The following is a 21,592-nucleotide window of genomic DNA, read 5'->3' as shown; positions in this document are numbered from 1 at the left end:
TACTATCCAGTCAGACAACATGTCAGTAGTCTAGTACATCAACAAATGGGGGAACCAGGTCCTATCCTTTGTGTCGGGAAGTCCTCCAAGAGTTTGGCAATGGGCAATCGCCTCCATCCGCTTTCTCATAGCACCGCAAATTCTGGGGAATTCCAAAATGATTGTGGAAAAACTAAGGTGGTGTATCCTACCTCACAAGTGGTCTCTCAATCCCAATGTTGCGACGAGAATCTTTCATTGATGGTGTCAGCCCTGATGTGACCTGTTTGCCACTCCCGTAAACCACAAATGCAGCTGGTACTTTGCTCTAGTCCTCCCTTACTGGGAGTCCCGAGTGATGCACTTCTCCACGATTGGCCGCCTGGACTTCTATATCCCTTCCCACCAACCCTGTAATTCCCCAATTTCTGAGGAAAGCTCAACGGTTGAGAAACAGTGATTCAAATTGCACCTTATTTGCCCTGTCAAGTTTGTTTTCCTTTTCTGTGGACTCTGGATCCAATTCCAGATCTGTTCTCATCCTGAGGGCTTGGTCCATCCCAACCTTCAAAATCTCAAGCTGACAGCTTCTTTTCTTCACTGCCAGTAATTGCCAGGCGAAACATTTTGTCCTCCCCAGTGTAAAAGGTACTTCTGGCTTCTCATAAACCGTCCACCAGAAAACTTTATCTTAGGAAATGGAAGAGATTTATTTGGTCTGATAAAAACAATCTTCTTCCTTTCTCAGCTCCAGTTGATAGCCTTGGAATACTTAGCCACCTTATTTCAATTGTGAGACTCAGCTTCTACCATTCGAGTTCATTTAGCTGCCATTTTGAATTTCCATAATGGATTTGATGATCATTCTTTGATGTCTCGCCGTCTTTGCAAAACATATCTTAAGGGCGCTTTACATTTAAAGACACCTTTCAAAGATCTCACAGCGTCTTGGGATTTAACCTTTGTCTTGCAGTGTTTGGTTCATCAGCCTTTTGAGCCAGCAGCCACCTGTAATCTCAAGTTTCTATCTTGGAAGATCCTCTTCCTAGTAGCTATCACACCTGCCAGGAGATTTTCAGAGTTGCAGGCTTTGTGAGCAAAACATCCATATATCATTTTTCACAGAGAGAGAGTATCACTCAGAACCAGTCCCTTTCTGCCTAAAGTAGTGTCTGACACCAATATCAATCAGACCATAGATTTACCAGTCTTTCCAAATTTGTCAGACAAGGGAGAATATTGTTTGCATTTGTTGGACGTCCATAGACAATTATGTTATTTGGAGAGTGAAATCATCTAGGAAGTCGGACCAACTTTTTCTATCCTTTTCAGATTGGGCACACCAGTTTCAAAGGTCACTGTCGAAATGGTTGAGACGGCATTACATTTATTTATGGTCAAAATAAACTCGACTTGCCAACAAAAATTAGAGCTCATTCTGCCAGATCTGTTTCCACCTCAGTAGTCTTTCATTCCAGAGCTTCTGTGGATGAAATATGTGCAACCGCAACTTGGGCCACTCATACTTCACTCATTGCAAATTAGACATTATCTCCAGGGGAAGAGCATCTTTTGGCTCTATGGTGCTCAGGGATATCCTTTCTTAGGCTTCCCAGGATCTAAAGTAGCTGGGGACTCTGTCCCAACAGTCAAGAACGTATGAAGATTGACACCATCAGATAAAAAAGTTATGTTCTTACCTTAACGTTGCATCTGTGTTGTCGATCTTCATTCATTCTTGACATCCCACCCCACCCCCTGGCCTCCTCTTAGCGACTCCTGGAGGTTCGGAACTAGTCCTGGGATTCTAGGAGGGTTGTTGCTCACACATAGCTTCCATAATTTTCTTCTTAATGAGCAAACTCGATCTGAGGTAAAGGAAGAGGAGTATATGGATAGCTTTAGCTTGAGAGTTTTTGGCTGGCGTGAGCTGGATATAATGGCCGAGTTAGTTCTGTGGATCAGAACCAAACCCAACTGTCAAGAATGAATGAAGACTGACAACACAGATGGAATGTTATGGTAAAAACACATCTTCTTTTTAATTGTTCTTGCAATACATTGTTTGTAGCATTCACAACTGCACAGGCTGTATCTTATTACTGCTTATGAAAATGATGTTTGGTAGACTGACCAGTGTACCCTAACCAGCACTATGAAGACAGGATCATCTCTTATGGTGAGTACCACAGCACAACTGTGTTTGACACTAAAAGTACTCTAAAAATTGCTTGGCCAGTGTTCTATTTTTATATTAATTTGGATAGTGTTAATATTTCACCCTGGAGTTGTCCAAACAAAAGTAATACTTTTTCTCCCATAGGTTCCATTTGCACCATCTGGGTTGAAGGTGCGGTATCTGAAGGTTTTTGAGCCCAAACTGAACTATAGCGACCATGATGTCATTAAATGGGTGAGGTACATTGGGCGGAGTGGTATATATGAGACCAGGTGCTAGATTGTGGAAACTGTATACGATTCCTTGCACACATTTGTTCGGTTCTATCACACACCACCACCAGTTCCCTGAGGAAGATACGAAGGAACCTTTCAGATTTGACTAGAAAACCATTGGAATGCAGATTCCTTGAATTACAAAAAAGAAATGCAAGTTGCATCCTGTCATCATCAGGCACAAATGGGCTGCTCCCGCAAATGAACCTGAAACAGAGATCAGCAATGGAAGCATGCTGCAGTTTTGAAGTTGCTATTTCATTTGTTATTGTATTTTCTCATAGCAAATAGTAGACATTTTCAAAGTGCATTTATTGTCTTTGTATCTTAATGCATATAAATCAGTGCGTTTTCAAAAGCAGCTGCATATGTATCAGTAGGTCATAACGTTTAAAACTTGGCATTATCTAATAAAGGCCTGAAACAACCAAAACAACTTATTCGGTAGCTGTCAGGATGAGTAGTTTGAGGACTCAAGGTTTTCATTCCCATAGAAGAATGTCATTTTGATGGGTTATGCAAAGTTTTTCTAGGACCAAAAGTGAATACATATTTTTTTCTTAAATGTATCTGAAATAAAAAGGGAAAAGGTATGCTTAGTCTCAGAATTTTACCACTCACAAACTACATAGAGTGATGAATGTGTTCATCATGAGATGAAAGGGGGGAGAGGGCAGTTAGAGTTGCTTGATATTCCACTACTTCTGACATTTGGTGTGGTAATTGAGTCTGTTAAATAAAAAAATGAACTCTGTATTTCTTATAACTGTCCCTTAAATTGAGTCTGGTTTTGTTTTTAAGTGGTGGACAAATGTGGTCATTGAAGCTGTTGAAATGTCACTCATTGCATTCCCTTCTGGTAAATACAATTCTTGAGAAAGTCTTAGTCGTGTAATAAATGATGTACAAAATGTGATGTATTTCTTTCATTTTTTTAAAGATTCTTGTGCTATGTGAAGCAAAAAGTTTTACTTGAGAATGATCTGCAGGATGGTGAAATGTTTCACTCACAAAAAACACCTGGAAGCATCCTAGGTGGTTCATCCTCAGTTCAGCACTTTTTTTTTTTTTGAAGCCCCTACACACTGGAGCATGTGCGCCGTGGTATAATACACTGCGCCAAGAGCTTTCTTTGAGCCTCACTGTTACAGTTAATATTACTTATCTTAACTCATTGCTGAAAAGTTCCCATGTTTGATACCCAATGCAACTAAATCACGAGTCTCTTGTTGGCTGATAGTGAGCTATGACCTGCACTGACATTATTTCTGCTGTTTGGGGGCAAAGCACAATGTGAAGCTCTACCACTAGTGCCAGAAATTCAATTCACCCACCAAACAATTTTTGGTGGAAGAACCTTATGGACTGTCCATCACAGAAGGATAGCAGTGGTTAAAAGTTCCTTACTTGGAATTGCAGTGAGTTTCAGGCACAGTTCCAGGTTTCTATCATAGCACTGTCAGAAAGCCAGACCATTGGGCGGGTAAACATTGATCTTGGTGTTTCACTGTCATAACTGATGGGATTTCCTGCCATGGAAGACCTTGGTCAACCCGACTACCACCAGCTTCAGGAGGAGGAGAAAAAATTCTCTCGAAGTCATGACCAACATCAAGATGTCCGATAAGAGTCAGCCAGCACCATAACCTCAGTTCTTTCTTGCTGCTGGAGTCCAAAGCAGAGTGCAGTGTGATGGTCATCACCAGAGAAGGAAGACATCTAAAGCTAAATACCCCATTGGGGAACTTGTGTGTTTCTTGAGTAATGTCAGAGAAAGTTAGTAACAGTCTCCACTGTGGCAGATACCACACCAAGATTTTCATTCCTTTTGTGTAACTTGTTTGGGTGCAATACACGTTTTAACTGTCGGTTCTGTGCTCGCTTTAATAATGAAACAATCAAGTATAGGGCTGAGATGATACCTAAGTACTTTGGTGAGTTGCTAGGGCCTTCATGTACTGTATTGCCTGTCAGTCAAGTTGTGGTTGATCTCCTTAGGCATAAAAATGAAAAGTGCTCAAAACTTAGGATACTGGGCAATGCTTGTTCACCATCTCAGTCTACATAGGCTTATGATAGTCAGTGTGATGCTTTTGGCAGTCCCTTCCAATGACTGAAATTGTGGCATACACCTCTAGATCTTTTCGGAGTCCTATATGCCACTGGGTCCTTTTCTTCCTGAAGGGTTTAGGTTGTCAGTTGGGTCCAGAGCTGCTTCGCAGGTTCTGGTTTTTAATGGCTGCTCTAAAGCTGACAGAGGTATCTGGAGTGTCTCACCATTAGGAGATTGCCTGTGTCCACCATCCTCAGAATTTGGCTGTCTATCTGCATCCTCGCTGTAGTGCAAGGCCTCACATAAAAAGGCTGCACCTAGCTTGCCACTCCCAAACTTAGACCTATCAACAAAACCTAGTTAGGTTGACTATAGGTGTGATCTCCATGGTCCAATCCAGATGCCCCTCTCCCCCCTGGTTCTGCCCCTAAATTTCCACCTGGTAAAAGAGGAATAACCACCCTGGATTATTCTGATTCTTTTGATTTTGAGTATGATTAAGCCATCTTTGAGGAAGGCTTATTATCTCCTATGGTAATTCAGATTCTGAAGAGAACCTTGCCTCAGCCTCTAAAATCTAAGTGTCCCTGAGCATAAACCTCTTGCCATCTTTCCAGTGGATGATGTCCTGTTGGATTATTCTTTGAAACCAGACTCCCTCTGTACCACCCCCACCCCTTTGAAACCTGATAGATTTTACAGAATTCTGGATTCACATAGACACCTTGTCAAGAACCCTGTAGACCCTGAAGTGGAGACTCAAGGCCTTAAGTGAGCTAAAGCTAGTACCTCCAAAATCCTTTGGCAGCTGACAAAGCAGAGCCTTGGATAGCTTTGGAATGCGAGTCTACACCTCTCCTATCGTCGTGAGGACATCGAACTGCCAGTTTCATATGGAGAAGCATCAGGAAGCCATTTTTGACCAGATGATGCAGAACTGGAGGGGATTGAAAATTAGGCACTTTCCAAGAAACTGCTATATTTATGCAGGTCTTGCACTCAAGTAGCTAAACACTCTTTGCACTGCGGCTGTGATGCTCTGAACGCTTCCAGCAAGGCAGTAGTCACAGGATCCAGTATTAGAAGAAATGTGTGGCTGAGGGAGCAATCACATCCTGAACATGTCAAATCCAGTCTAGTGGATGCTCCTTTGGACGAAGATTTTCTTTTTGACCCCAGAGCTGAAGCTGTATTAAGAACATGGAGAGATAAGACCAAGTCCTTGCAAACTGTCAAGGATTTTGTTCAGGTTTAACCTCCTGCTGGCCTCCCAATCTAAGCCTAGACCTAGGAGTACCTCAAAAGGAGAGGAGTCAAAGGCAGCACCAGTGTCTGAGATAGTGGCATGAAGACTCTAATAGGCCTAAGGGAGCCTGCTACCAGGGAGCAATCATGACTGTTCCATAACCTTTCCTTTGCCCCCTCCGTAACCTTCTCAGACAAGGAGGATAGTGGTCCCTGTTCGTAAAGAATTGAACCCACATTGCCAGGGATCAATGGGTACTGAAAGCCATTCAGAGAGGTTACAAATTCCAGTTCAAACAGCTTCTAAATCGGTCAGGCTTCAGATATTCCACCAAACCAAAAGACAAAGGCCTTAAGTCAAATACAGCTCCTGTGCACCCAAGGTTCTGTGGAACCAGTACCAAACTCATAAGGAAAAGTTTTTTACTCTAAGCTTTTCCTATTCCCCAGAAAAGGCACATGGAGGCAAATTCTGGACCTGTCAAAACTCAAACTGATTCTTGCAGGTACCAAAATTCAAAATGCTTGCACTTCAAAAACTACTGCCCATGATCTCTCCCACTGCTTTTGTGGTATCCATTTATCTAAAGTACCCATACTTCCACATACCCATAGAAAAATCTCACATGAGATGTTTTGTGTTTCACTGTTGCAATCATCACATTTGGGTTATCTGCTTGCAGAGGTAGCCTTTAGTTGGCCTGATTATCAAAGTCTTGGGTCCTGCATTGGTTGCTCTCTCATCTTCCATGACGTCAGGTAGTCAAGGGTATAAAGCATGCAGCCGACACCATTACATCAGTCTTTCTTGCCGTGCGGTGCCCGAAACAGAAGCAGTTCACAACTGCCGGTTGGCCGACTCCTGAAATTTTCATTTTCGAGTTTCAGATCCGAAGTCTTCAACTAAGCTAAGTATTCCATTGGGAAACCTTTTTCTTGCTCTAAATCGATGTCAGTAAAAGTTAACAATTGTATTTCTTGTGGAAAGCAAATACCTCAAAGATTTTCATTCGTACTGCATTCCTTGCCTAGGCCCAGACCACGACGTACCTTGCTGTCAGTTTTTGTGCCTTATTCAAACCTCGTACTATTCGTCTTTTCATTTTCGCGTCTATATACTTTGGCACTCTGTTCAATTATCCAGAAATGGCTTCGGTAAGCCACCCGACTACTGACATTCCGAAAAAACGCAAAGATAAAGACAGACCGCATAGGTCCAAAGCTGCCGATGACGCTTCTCCTAAGCTAGTCGCCAGTTCGCCAGTACTCAGTGAGGCGCTTTCGCAGCCCCTGATACTTCAGATTTGTAGGCCTCTACAGAGACCCATTCGGAGTCTGGTATGCTGCGAGATGCTTCAACTATGGAACCTGCGGATGTCTCTACCTTGGATGGGTCTGGAGCCGCTGTGCAGGTACTGGCTTCTGAGGGTGTATTCAACCCTACTGACTTGCATATTAAACCAACGCCATCTTCTTCTTCAAGGCCTAAAACTCGATCCATGCCCAGAAATCCGCCCAAACCGCATGGTTAGGCCCCTATGCCTAAAAAACAAATGCTAAAAATGGCTGAAGACCTTATTACTCTAATCGGAGGAAGCCACCCCTTCTACCTCTAAGAGACCTAGGACTGATTTTCCTTCTGATTCTTCTGATCAGGTTTCTGAAATTTCTGTTTTCTGATGACCAGGATTTGCCCTTATCTACCTGTGAGGATTCTGATGCAAAGGACTCCATTCCCTCTGCCCTCCAGAGGATTTCTCTTTTGGTGAAACCTTGCATACTCTTAGGGAGCATTTCTGCTGGGAAAGCCAGGATTACTCTGACTCTAAAAAGAGGCTTAGGGAATTCTTACTCCTGCCTCAACACAGGGCTTTAGCTATCCCTGCTGTACTGGACATTGTAGATGATGCCTACTCGGAATCTAGCCTGGCCCCTGACACTTTACCTCGTGCTCTCAGAAAACCTGGTAGGTATTATAGGGTACCTGACTCTCACAAGTTCCTCTTTAAAAATTCTACTGTGGATCCTGAGACCATTTCACAGGGACCCAAGGGCATTAAGGTTACTACTACCAAAAACCTTACCCCCTCTGATAGAGATTCCAGGGTGCTGGATAGATGGGGGTAAGAAGGTATACACTAATGCAACTTTGTCCATTAGGGCCTTGAACTGCCAGTTTCATACATAAAAGTTAGCAGCATATTATTGGATTGCTTAAACAGAAGATGATTCCTGACTCTGCTTTCCTGACTGTGCTGAAAATAAAGAATTACAGGATTTAATGCATTCTGCTGAACAAGTTGGAAAACATACTTTGCAATGTGGTTTTAATTCATTGGAGGCATCTTGCAGGGCTGCTGTCACTGGGTCTGTAATGAGAAGGCATGCTTGGCTTAAGGAGAAATCTTTGCCAGATCATGTTAAAGCTAAATTACTGGATGCTCCCTTAAACCAAGACATCCTGTTTGGCAACAAAGCAGAAGTACTACTTAAAAAGATGGCAGAAAAAGCTAAATCTATGCAAACTGTTAAAGGCTTCCTGCAAGTACAGCCTCCCAGATTTAGTAGGCATTGGCCCTCTAAGAATTGGTCCTTTCCTGCCTCTTCCAGGCCTTCAGTCCAAACCCAGAACTAGCAGAACACCCAGGCTTCAGTCCCAAGGTATTCAAATGCTTAAGCAGTGGGGGGCTCCTACTTCCAAAGCAGGGAGTGGTAAGACTCCCCCCTATGGTAAACTGTTTCAATGACTTAACTTTAAATCTTCCAAGCCCTGCTCAACTGACTGTCCCTTTAGGGGGAAAGATTGCCCTGCATGCAAAAAATTGGGAACTCATTACCCAGGACAAATGGGTTTTAAATATAGTTTCCCAAGGATACAGGTTCCACTTCCACTCCTTACCAACCCCAAACGGTTGGCCAGACCTACCCCCCAAATCAGTGGCCGGAGGCTCAAAAGCAAGTTCTCTCTCTTTTAAGCATCAGGGCTATTCAACATGTCCCAGAGGAAGAATGGGGTCAAGGTTTTTACTCAAGGGAACCCAGAAAAGTCATTTCCTGGCATCCTATCCTAGACCTGTCTATCCTAAACACATTTTTGGTAATCTCAAAATTCAAGATGCTAACTCTTCATCAGCTGCTTCCCATGCTAGGCAAAAATGCCTGGTTGGCAACACTGGATTTAAAGGAAGCCTACCTGCACATCCCAATAAGGGAATCTTGCAGAAGATACCTACGCTTCAGAGCAGGTTACATGCACTTTCAGTTCTCTGCACTGTCCTTTGGCTTATCTACTGTGCCCAGGGTATTCATAAAGTGCTTAGCTGCAGTCATTGCATTTTGTAGGCAAAGAAATATTCAAATATACCCATACCTGGATTATTGTCTAATTCGGGCAGAAAGCGAGGACATACTATTAAATCATTTGGCATTTGTAAAAAAATTGCTAACTTCTCTGGGGTACACCATAAAAGAAATCATATCTTGTACCCTGCCAACAAATTGCATTCATGGGAGCAAGCTTGGATACAACTTCCCAGATGGCCTACCTCACACCAGCGAAACAAGTTCATTTGACAGCCTACTTCAAACTACTGGCCACAAAGACCCAGCTATCTGCAAGGAAAATACTGCAAGCCATGGGGTTCATGGCCTCTTGCATTCTACTAATTCCATATGTAAGACTGCATATGAGGAATCTACATTGGTATCTAAAAAGCCTATGGTGTCAACATTCTCAGGAGCTAGAATCAATGATTCCTATCATACCTTGTCTCAAGATGGAGATCCTTTGGTGGGCAAAGGCCTGCCACCAAAACAAGGGACTGCCATTCACTCTACCCCCTGACGCCCAAACCCTAACAGATGCATTAGACTATGCATGGGGGGGCTCACTAGGCAGGGCAGTGCATTCAGGGCAAAGGGAACCCAAGTCAAATGCACCTGCATATCAATCAAAAAGAAATGTTAGCTGTACAGCATGCTCTGACAGCCTTCAGGGACCACATTCTTCCAAGACAATTATTGAGAAGGATGGACAACACCACTGTTATGTGGTACATAAACAAGCAGGGGGGAACCCACTCATACGCTTTCTGCAGACTAGCCATGGCTCTGTGGAATACAGCCTTGAGCTACCAAGTGAACCTGCAGGCTCAATTCCTGCCAGGAAAGCTAAATACACTGGCAGACGACCTAAGCGGATATCTCATGGACCCTACACGAGTGGAAACTGGAACGAAGATATTCAACATGTTGAGAAACAAATGGGGGGCCCAGAGATGTACCTTTTTGCCTCCCCTCAGAACTACCAATTGGACAAATTCTGCATAAGGTCTCCCCACAAGCAAACATGGAAAGTGGATGCCCTGTCCTTCACCTATAAAAAAGTTTACGCCTTTCTCCCTCTGCCTCTCCTGTCCAAAGTACTACTAAAGATCAAACAGGACAAACCAAGGCCAATACTGATTGCACCAGACAGGCCACGCCAACACTGGTACCCCTCTTGCGCATTGTGTCACTGCTGGCACCATGGCACCTGACTCAGACCCCTGCCCTGCTGTCCCAGCGGGAGGGCCAGATTCTGCACCCACAGTTTCAAACCCTGAACCTTGCAGCCTGGTTTAATTACCTGATCTCTCCGTTACCATCTCTCAGTAAGCAAGTGATGAATGTCATTCTGGAGGCAAGGAGGCCTAGTAATAGAAAATCCTATGCTGAAAAATGGCAAAGATTCTTTTCCTGGAGCCAAACTCAGGGGATGGGCACAGCGGTGCCCAGTTTACCTCATATTCGTAAATACTTAACTCAGATGCTTCACAAGGGCCTTTCCTTTTTTCCATCAAAATTCATGCCTCAGCCATTTCAGCACATTATAATACAGAGCCCACCCCTCTTCTCTCACCCATTGCTGAAGCAATTCCTCAGAGGGGCCAAAAACTTAAGACCACCCAACAAGCCCCTACTCCAGCTTGGGACCGTAACTTTGTATTGGAAAAGCTCGCTTTACCCCCCTTCGAGCCAGCTGCAAATGCGGAGTTGAAATTCCTTTCTTGGAAAACAGCCTTCCTTCTAACCATCACTTCAGCAAGAAGGGTGTCTGAATTACAAGCCCTCATGGCAGTGGAGCCTTTCATCATCTTTCATGCGGACAGGTGTCCCTCAGGACTAATCCCTCCTTTATGCCCAAGGTGGTATCCAGTGTGGCCTTTAATCAGTCCATTCATTTGCCAACCTTTTCTAATCCACAGAACAAAGGGGAATGAATAGTGCACTCCTTGGACGTGCACAGACAAATTAGATTTTACTTGGACAGGGCAAGACTAAGCCTCTCAGGAAATATGAACAGCTGCTGGTTGCATTTGCTGCAGGGGCAGAGGAGAAGGCCATTTCAAAGCAAACCATTTGTAAGTGGATAGGCCATTGCATTCATTTCTGCTATAAGCACCATGGAAAAACTACCCCACAGTGGGTAAGAACACATTCAACCAGGGCTACATCTACCTCTACAGTTTTTCTCAGAGGTGCCCCTGCAGGGGCATCCTAGAAGCTGCTACCTGGAGTTCTGTACATACCTTCACCAAGCATTACCACTTGCCAATTTTTTCTAAAGCCATAGCTGGCTTTGCCCTTGCTGTCTTGCAGGGCCTTATAGCCGGTCCTAATGCTATCTAATTACCTCCTCCCTTCCTTAGCTTTGGGAATCTACCCAAATATGATGACTGCAACAGTGAAACACAAAGAAAATAGTACAGTTGTGTACACTTACCATAAATGTAGATTGTCGAGTGTATTCACTGTTGCAGTCCTGGTTACCCTCCCTGCAGCCCCCTGACTTCTATTGACTATACCTATTCTTATTTACTATGCTTTAACCTTTTTGGTGTGTTTGCTTTTTTTGTTGGAGGTGTAACCTTGTATATAATTGCTTCCCATTATGGGGGCACCTGACATCTGGGACAAGAAAAACTGATGTAATGGCATCGGCTGCATGTTTTATACCCCTGACTACCTGACGTCATGGAAGATCAGTATTAGCAAAAAACTACGGGCACTCATAAAATCGTCTAAGGCCAGCTTCGAGAGAAAAATTGCACAGGACACTAAGGGTAATCACAAGGCTTTCTTTAGTTATGTTAGGAACCTGGGTAGGAATTCCCAGATATGCTCAGAATTAGTCCAAAATGACAAAAAATACACCGAGCCCACAGACATTGCCAACATCCTAGCTGACAGGTTCAGTGCAAACTTCTCCCCCCCCCCCCACCAAAAGGGCAAATATCTATCCCAACAGAGTGCTGCCCCCTGACATCTCAGATGCTCGGGTAAGAGCCGCCCTCTCCAAAGCAATAAACACAGCATCAATGGGACCAGATGGTGTCCTGGGCTGCGTCCTACATGAACTCCAAGAAGAGCTAAACCCAAACATAAAACTACTGTTCAATCTTAGCCTTACTACAGGATATGTACCCAAAGAGTGGTGTACAGCAACAGTGGTCCCTTTCCACAAAGGTGGTGCCTCAACGGATCCTGGAAACTATCGCCCCATAAGCCTGACTAGCTTGGTCTGCAAAGCTATGGAAAGGATCATCATGGACCTCATAAATAAAGATATTGGGGACCTACAGACACTGGATCCTACCCAGTTTGGCTTTAAGGGCAGATCCTGCCTCTTAAACCTGGTCGATTTCTTTGAAACGGTCACCAAGGCCATTGACGAGGGGAAGGTGGTCCACACAGCCTACCTGGACCTCGCAAAAGCCTTCGATACAATACCCACTCGGGCGTTATAGATAAGCTCACCAGCTTAAATATAAACCCCTATGTCACTAGATGGGTTGCAAACTGGCTCAAGGACAGAACCCACATGGTTAGAATTGCTGGAGCCATGTCAGACTCCAAACCAGTTACAAGTGGCGTCCCACAAGGCTCAGTCCTGGGACCTCTCTCGTTCAGTATATATTTCTCGGCGGTACAGGCCAACATGGAAGGACTGTGGCTGACCAAGTTCGCAGATGACTGCAAACTGGGCGCCATAATCAACTCTCCAGCCGACACAAGCATCCTCCAAAAGGGCCTCATAGAAACAGACAATTGGTGCCAGAGCTATGGCCTCAAGCTAAACGCCAAAAAGTGTATAGTCATCCCCTTTGGCAAAAACAAAGTGCCCACAAATTACCGCATAGGTGGTAATCCATTAAGTACAGAAGAAGTCATTAGGGACCTGGGGACCCAAGTTGATAGCAATCTCTCATTTGACAACCACGTGGCCAAAGTGGTTAGAAAAACATTTTATCTGAAGTAGGAGATTCATTTGTCTGCAACCTGTGGGTTATGGATCCGATATCGGATCCGAACCGGCATGGTTTACCAGCTATGGATCCAAGCTCTCAGCTCCTCCCCTCACCCATAATGCCCTGCTCTACCCTCATGACCTCAGATCTCATTTGCCGCGCATGGTGACCGGATTGTTTCTCAAGCTCTCAAGCTAAGTGCTAGTTTTCAGTGTTAAATTTCAAAATTTAAAAGATTTTATTGTTTTTTTGTGTGAAAGTGTAGGTTTCCCCTTTTGTATATTTACTTTTTTAGAGTTAATCTAAAAGTTATATCCCTCCCCTCGCTGTTAGCGTAGTGTGTGTGTGTTGGGCCTGTGAGTGTTTTTTGTGGTGTTTAGTTACTTTTAGTTTTTTAGTAACTACTGTTATAGATTGGGATGGCAGAGCAACCCAAATCTATCTTTTCTAAATGCTCCGAGTGTGGCCATAAGCTTTCCCCAGCTGATGGCCACACTCGGTGTGTTAGATGCCTGGGGGTTGAACACCTCACATCTGGATGTTCCATTTGTGCAGGGTTCAACCCCAGGGCATTGAAGGAGCGGAGGTCCAAGCTTGTTTTGGCGGGCCTTTTACCGCCGGACTCGGCTCCGACCTCCGCTCCTTCGGGAGTAACCGCACTCCACGGTTATTCCTTCTGCGGCCCTCCTCCTCCTGGGACTCAACCTCCCGCTTCTGGTTGGAGGAGAGGGATGCTAGAAAAGGACCGGAGGAGAAGCACCATAAGCGGGCCGAGACCTCTGTTTCGCCCGCCAGCCAAGCGGCTTCTCCCGGCCCTGTCGGCTCCATTGTTGGCTCGGTCTCCTCCTTCTCGGCCCGGTCTCCAGTGTGTTTTCACGGGACCTTAGGAGGAGGAGACCCGATCTCCGTCGAGGCTATCGAGGAGGCACTCCAGGCCTACCTCGGTAGCCTCGTCGAGATCTACGTATAGCCTTTCGGATGCTGATCTGGACCGGATGATAAGGTTCATCCAGGCCCAGATGCAGATGGAGTGTTTGCCTCCCCTCTGGGGAGTTCAACACCCTTTTTCAAACCGATTGCTACTTCTCCGACCCGCTACCCGGGTTCGGAGCAGCTGGAGCCGAGCAGCTTCGGAGCCGGGGGTGGGTCGGCACCGGTAGTACTTTGTACTTTGGATCCGACCCTGCCCTCGAGTGCATCGGATCCGACCTCTCGGAGCCTGGATCCGAGCCTCGGATCCGGGGGGATCAGTGCTCCTTCGGCGCCGTCTGTGTCGGAGCGCACTGTCCCGGATCCGGCGCCGCGCCGGCTCCGATCCACTCTTCGGATCCGAGGGGGAGCCGATTGTTGGATCCTTTGGTCGAGGTCGGCTCCCCTTCGGCGTTTGATGTAGTGGAGAGGGCCCTGTTGAGGGTCTCCGGACCCCCGGCACTTGTTTCGGCTCCATCCCGCGCTCCCTCTGCACTGGGCCAGGCTTTCACCATCCGGCCCTTGGGAAAGCCCGCTTCTGTGCCCCAAGCTGCTCCAATGGAACAGGTTGCTGCTTGCGAGGAGTCCTCTGACAGCCCCCCAGAGGATGTTCCTTGCAAGCATACGTGCAAAAGGAGGCACATTGACTCCCCCGAGTCTCTCACGGAAGACACGGACTTGGAGGAAGGGGAAGGCTCCCCACGGTCACCCCCCGAGGATGTCTCATTTGGGGACATCATGGAAATGCTCCGTATAAGGGGGGGTGGTCTGCCCCCAAGTCTTCCTCGGACGAGTCCGTGTTCTTGGAGGCATTTGAAGCGGGCCCGTCTACCTCTTGGGTGTCCCCTCCTGCCGACCCCTGGTGGACCTCATTACCACCAGGGCGTGGAAGGAACCGGACACCGTGGAGCCAATCCCCAAGAGGCCCGATAGGATCCTCAGTCCACCGTCCGACCGTGCCCATTGGAGTAAGGGGCCTCCGGTAGATGCCATGTTGACGGCGGTGGCCACCAAGAGGGAACTTGCTCAGGAGAGTCCCTCAGTCCATCCCCCGAGCAAGGAATCTCGGATGATGGACCGCTTGGGGAAGCGGATGTTTAGTTCAGCGACCTTCTCGGTAAGGGCGCTGAACTACCTGGCACACGTCATTAGGATGCAGCGAGATCTCATTAAAGAATACGCTGCATCTCCCCCAGAGTCCATGTCGGAGGAGGACAGGATGCTGCACTCCACCCGCATGGCCACTCTTAGATCAGTTACTAATACCTCTATGCGGCTACTCTCCCATGCTACGGAAGGCGCTGCTAGAGCCGCAGGGGCAGGCCTAGTCACTAGACGCCAGGCCTGGCTCCGTCACTGCGATTTTTCTGAGCCCTTCAAAGCGTCGCTTGCGAACGCCTTTGATGGTTCTGCCCTCTTTGGCAAAACCGTTCACGAAACCTTGACCCAGAGCGAGAAGGACGGAAGACGCTGTCTGCCGTCGAATCCGCTTCTCTGCACCCCAGAGGCCCTACTCTAGGAACCAAAAGGGTCAGAAGAAGATGTGATTCGAAGTCGCAGCAGTCCCAGCCTGCTCCGGACAACCAGTCCTTCCGTGGCAGAGGAGGACAGGGAGGACGCCGCCCTAGAGGCAGAGGGGCTCCCAGGAACTTCGGGTCCAGAGAACCTTTCTCTGAATGGCCCGCGCAGCAACCCTGAGGGTTGCCCGCTGCTCCACTCTGGAGGCAGTCGGGGACGCTGGGCACCTAGCGGCATGGGAGTCCATAACATCAGACCGCTGGGTTCTCCAAATCATATCCAGAGGATACCGCATCCCTTTTCTTCACTTACCAAAGTTGAAGTCCCTCCCAGACGTTCCACCCGGTCAACGGGAGGCCGCTTTGGCAGAAATTGGCCATCTGCTAAAGAAAAGAGCCATCCAGCCCGTCCCCCCAGACCAGATCGGATCAGGGTTTGACTCCAGGTTCTTTTTAGTGCCAAAAAAGACTGGGGAGCCAAGACCAATTCTAGACCTTTCTCTCTTGAATCTGGCAGTCCCCAAGGAAAAATTCCGAATGGTCACTCTGCAATCTATTCTCCCCCTTCTGGGAGAAAATCACTGGATGTGCTCTATAGACCTCAAAGATGCGTACTACCACATCCTGATGGACAGGCGCTCCAGGAGGTTCCTCCGCTTCCGGCTGGGAGCCAGTCACTACCAGTTCCGGGTCCTTCCCTTTGGTCTCACCACAGCCCCCAGGGTGTTCACAAAAGTATTAGCAGTGGTAGCGGCCCACCTGAGGCTTCAGGGGGTGCAGGTCTTTCCCTACCTGGACTGGCTTCTTACCGCCCCAACAAGGCATCTACTATTATTGGCGCGAGACTCCTTTCTCCATCTTGCTCCCTTTCTGGGCATTACAATAAATACAAAGAAATCCAACCTGGCGCCCACACAGCTCTTAGATTTTATAGGGGCCAGGTTAGACACAAGGAGTTTACGAGTCTTCCTCACTGCAGACAGAGTTCAAAATCTGCAGCTCCAGGTGCGGGCCATTCTCCACTCAAGTTCTGTTCCGGCGGAGTTGGTCCTGAGGGCTCTAGGGTCCATGGTGTCTGCTATAGCACTTCTTCCTCTTGCCAGGCTCAATATGCGCATCCTCCAGTGGACTCTCTTAGTACAATGGTCATACCTTGCTCTCCCTATGCATCATCCCATTGCGATCAGCAAGGCTTGCAAGCGGTCCCTCCTGTGGTGGCTTCACTCCCCAGATCTCCACGGAGGCCGCCCATTTTGTGCTTCTCCCCCTCTCGCCACGGTGACCACGGATGCCTCCCGCCTCGGGTGGGGGGGGGCATTTTGCGGGCCGGACCGTCCAAGGCACGTGGAACGATACAGAGACCTTACTGCATATCAACGTTCTAGAGATGAGAGCAGTGCTCTTAGCGTTGCTAGCACTTCAGGACTTTCTTCCCTTGGGAACAATTGCGATTCAATCGGACAACATGTCTGTTGTCTGGTACATCAACAAGCAAGGGGGAACGAGGTCTTACCCCCTTTGTCGAGAAGCCATGAGAGTTTGGGAATGGGCAATTTCCACCAACCGCTTTCTAATAGCAACGCACATTCCGGGTCGGTCCAACATCCTGGCGGACAAGCTCAGTCGCACCATTCTGACCCCTTACGAGTGGTCTCTCAATTTTCAAGTAGCGGAACGCATATTCGCACGGTGGGGAACTCCTTCATGCGATCTTTTTGCCTCTCCCTCAAACACCAAGTGCGACAGTTTTTTCGCTCTGATACCCCCTCCAGGAGGTTCTCCAAGAGACGCTCTGGTGCATGCTTGGCCACCCGGTCTTCTTTACGCTTATCCACCCTTGCCTCTGATGCTCCAAGTTCTTCAGAAAGCCTCTCGGGTGGGTTGCAGAATGATTCTCATTGCTCCGTTTTGGCCTCGACAGATCTGGTTCCCCTTTCTAAGGTCTCACTCGGTGAATCCTCCTTGGATTCTAGATCCCATTCCGGATCTGATATTCCACCCATCCTGCATACCTCCTCCGAACCTGGACAACCTGAAGCTGACCACTTGGCTGCTCCAGTTCCACTCTTGATCAGGACTCCCGGTATTTCGTCACCTGTTAAGGCAATACTGGTGGCAGCTCATAAACCGACCACTAGGAAAGTCTACCGCAGCAAGTGGAAACGGTTTTCTTTGTGGGCGGAGCGGCAAGGCCTGAATCCCTTCACGGTTCCTCTCCCTTGACTTTCTAACCACTCTTTTTAACGATGGTGGCAGCAGTTCCACAGTCAAAGTACAACTGGCGGCAATTTCTCATTATCACGTTGGCCATGACTCTAATCCACTTATGTCAGCCAAGTTGTGTAAAATTTTCCTTAAAGGTACTTTTCTTCTCAGGCCCCCTGTAAAACAAGCGGTTCCTCCTTGGGACCTCTCCTTGGTTCTCCAGGCCTTAACCGCCCCCCCCCTTCAAACCAGCGGCTACGGTGGATCTCAAATTCTTGTCTTTCAAGACAGCCTTTTTAGTAGCCATTACATCGGCCAAGAGAGTTTCAGAGCTTCAAGCATTATCAGCTAAACCTCCTTACTTGGTATTTCATCCGGACCGTGTTTACCTCAGGACCAACCCATCCTTTCTTCCTAAAGTAGCTTCTGAATCAGTCCATTAACCTCCCTGTTTTCTTTCCTAAATATGAAAACAAAGGTGAATACAAGCTTCACTCCTTAGATGTTCACAGGCAACTTAGATTTTATCTAAACAGAACGGCTGGTCATAGGCAATCCGACCAGTTGTTTATTTCCTTTGCTAAATTTAATTTGGGCAAGCCAATTTCTAAAGTTTCTCTGTCTCGCTGGATTTCACAGTTCATCTTATTGGCTTATCAAGCTTCAGGAAGGCCCGCACCGGAGGGTGTACACGCCCATTCAACCCGGTCAGTATCTACCTCGGCAGCCTTCAAGGCTAGGATTCCTCTAGATGATATTTGTGCAGCAGCCACGTGGGCTTCATCTCATACTTTTATTTCCCACTATAAGTTGGATCTTGCACCTAGGGGTAGAGCATCATTTGGCTCCGCGGTGCTCCGGAATATCCTTCCATGATGGCCGCCCAAGATTCAGGTAGCTGGGGACTCTGTCCCACAGGTTGCAGACAAATTAATCTCCTACTTCAGATTTAGAAGTTATGTACTCACCATAACGTTCCATCTGAGTAGGTGTATTCATTTGTCTGCAACCATCCCGCCCTCCTATCCCCCTGGCCTTTCAGTTTCCTGCATATTATGTGTTACCCTTTTCAGGGTGTTTTTGCTGCTGGCAAATGAGATCTGAGGTCATGAGGGTAGAGCAGGGCATTATGGGTGAGGGGAGGAGCTGAGAGCTTGGATCCATAGCTGGTAAACCATGCCGGTTCGGATCCGATATCTGATCCATAACCCACAGGTTGCAGACAAATGAATACACCTACTCAGATGGAACGTTATGGTGAGTACATAACTTCTAAATATAGCCCACCTAATCATGAAGGGATTCACATCTAGATCAGGGGAGGTCATCGTGCCTCTTTACTCATCCCTCATCAGGCCCATAATTGAGTACAATGCCCCTTTTGGGATGTACCTTACCAGACACCTGCAGCAACTGGAAAGGCCCCAAAAGTACCTCACCAAGAGGATCAAAGGGCTCAAACAGATGCCATATGCTGCCCGGTTAAAGAAACTCCAGCTCTACTCAGTGGCATACCGCCTGCTCAGAGGCGATCTGTGCCTGACGTATAAAGCCATGTCCAACCCGGAATTAATGCACATGCTGCACCTCAGAAAATCCAAATCCCATCGAGCTACGCGCTCAAGAGACTTGAACCTCAGCACTGAAATAAGTAGGACATGCTGGAGGGACAGATTCATAACCCAGAGGCTCCCTTCACTCTGGAATAAAATCCCAGTCCAGGTTAGGCAGAGTCCCACATTGACTCTCTTCAAGAGGAATCTTGATGAGTGGATGGGAGATCGTAGGTTTACCCCGGCTATCACTTCTGTGTCACTGTTAGACAGAGGCACAGTATACTAACCTCAAAAAAAGGCATAGCAAAATTAATTTAAAATGGGTGGCGAAAGCCAAGCACACTTTGGCTAGACTTATAAATGCCCTAGGGCAGATAGCCTAGTATGAACCTATGAGACAGCAACCGACGCAGGACCCAAGACTTTGATAATCAGGCTGACTGAGGGCTACCTGCAAGCAGATAACCCAAATGTGATGACTGCAACAGTGAATGCACTCGAACATCTACATTTATGGTAAGTGTACACAGCTGTACTTTTCTTACGCTTCAGGGTAGATGTGAAGCATTGTTAGAACTCTGCTATGCCTTTGGCTTCTCTACTGCACCCAGGGTTTTCACAAAATGCCTAGCTTCAGTGATATCCTCCTGCAGGTCAAAGAGCATTCAGATTTACCTCTGCTTAGACTACCTCATTCAGGCAACAGATCTAGAAATACTCAAAGCACATCTACTTTACACCCCAAAGATCCTGGATTTTCTAGGATTCACCATTGGTCCCCAAAAGTCTCAGACCATCCTCAACAAATAAGATTGTACTTTTTGGGAGTTTTGCTGGACTCATTACTTAAGAAAGCATTTTTTTCTCAAGACAAGGTTACCCTTTCTAGCTCTACTCCAAAAAGCTCCTCATCAGGAACTAACTTGCAGCCAGAGTGTTCCTCGGATGTTTAGGTTACATGACCTCTTGCATCCTATGATCACCCTGGCCAGACTACAAATGAGGGAAGCTGCTGTGGTACCTCAGAAGTGTGCAATGCCAACATTCTCAATCTCTCAACTTTAGGGTGAAGCTTCTCCCTTGTATCAGAAAAGAGTTTGCCTGGTGGGCCTGAACGTGCTTTCTCAACCCAGGCCTTTCCTTCAGGTTCATCCATCAGAACCAAACTGATCATGGATGCCCGAGAGCTCATTACAGCAACTTCTAGACTCTGGGCAAATAGGACTCCCAGTTAAAGAACAAAAACATCAACCTGAAAGAACTGATGGCAGTCCAAAAAGACCTGATTGCCATCAAAGACCCACGGAAACCAGGAGTACTCCTGGTAAAAAGGGAATACTGCAGTTATACGGTACATAAGTGGGGGGGCTCACTCTTTTCCCTGTTTGTTGCCTAGCGATGGACCTTTGATAGGCTTGTATCTCATGGCATAGTACCTACCTAGAAAAATCAGTCAACTGGTGAATCACCTCAGCAGGAGCCTGTAAGACCCTCATGAGTGGCAACTGCATCGGGAAGTTTTTCGTATCGTAGCCAAAGAATGAGGGGTGCTACAGAGACCTTTTTGCTCTAAAGAAAACTCACTTGATAAAGATTTGCTTAAGAACCAAAACAAGGTCAGCCAGGAAAGACTGATGCCTTCTCCTTCCCTTGGACAGGCCTGTTCATCTGTGACTTCCCCTCCAATACCCTTGCTTCCCATGGCATTGCTGAAGATAAGGAAGAAGGGCCATGGGTCATTCTTAAAGCTCCAGACTGGCCACGGCAAAACTGGTATCCTCTGTCCTTCCATCTCACTGTTGCAGTATTCTTTAAATAAAGGACCCCCTGCAAAGGGTAACCCAACAACCATGTCAGTTTACCAAAGCCTTTGGAAATTATAGATGTATATCACACGTATGCTCCCATGCAAGTCGTATGGCATAAAGGTGACATACAGGCATACATTCCTCAGAATGTCTTTGCCAGTAGTCTGACTGCCATCATTGAACAACTGTCTAAACACTCCTCCTGTGCTGGCTGCCAAGCCGTGTTTTTAGATGAGTGCCCCATTGCGATTTCTTCTGTTTTTATTTTGGTGTGTGTACATGTCATCCAGAAAGGGAAAGTGTCACTGTGGGAGGTACATTCCCCATAAAGATTGTCACAAGCATGTCTGTTCTATTTGGGTACTTCTCATGACTATAGACAGTGTTCTGCTGCCAGGCATTTGTCCCCAAGACCCTACATAGTCGTGACTCATCAATTTACCTAGAAAACCAACACCCAACATTGTTGGCACAGGGTGCTGTGGTGGGTCTTCCCATCCCAAAGGTCAGTTGCCTG

The 21,592-nt window shown here is 46.8% G+C and overlaps 1 protein-coding gene across 1 annotated transcript in view; it reads left to right on the top strand.

The window, feature by feature from the left end:
- The window catches only part of AP2M1 (adaptor related protein complex 2 subunit mu 1), a 1,300,958-nt gene extending 1,297,609 nt beyond the window's left edge, over nucleotides 1–3,349 (top strand). Inside the window, exon 17 of the mRNA XM_044070763.1 lies at nucleotides 2,303–3,349. Within this exon, the coding sequence (XP_043926698.1) occupies nucleotides 2,303–2,437 (135 nt within the window). The 3' untranslated portion in view covers nucleotides 2,438–3,349. The remainder of the gene's footprint in view (nucleotides 1–2,302) is intronic.
- The last annotated feature ends 18,243 nt before the right edge of the window (nucleotides 3,350–21,592 follow it).

The sequence above is a fragment of the Protopterus annectens genome, chromosome 4.part1 (genome assembly GCF_019279795.1).
Source record: "Protopterus annectens isolate FY-2018-M chromosome 4.part1, PAN1.0, whole genome shotgun sequence".
Lineage (NCBI taxonomy): Eukaryota > Metazoa > Chordata > Ceratodontiformes > Protopteridae > Protopterus > Protopterus annectens.
Note: the sequence above shows the minus strand (reverse complement) of the source record. Positions and strands in the feature narration are given on the sequence as shown.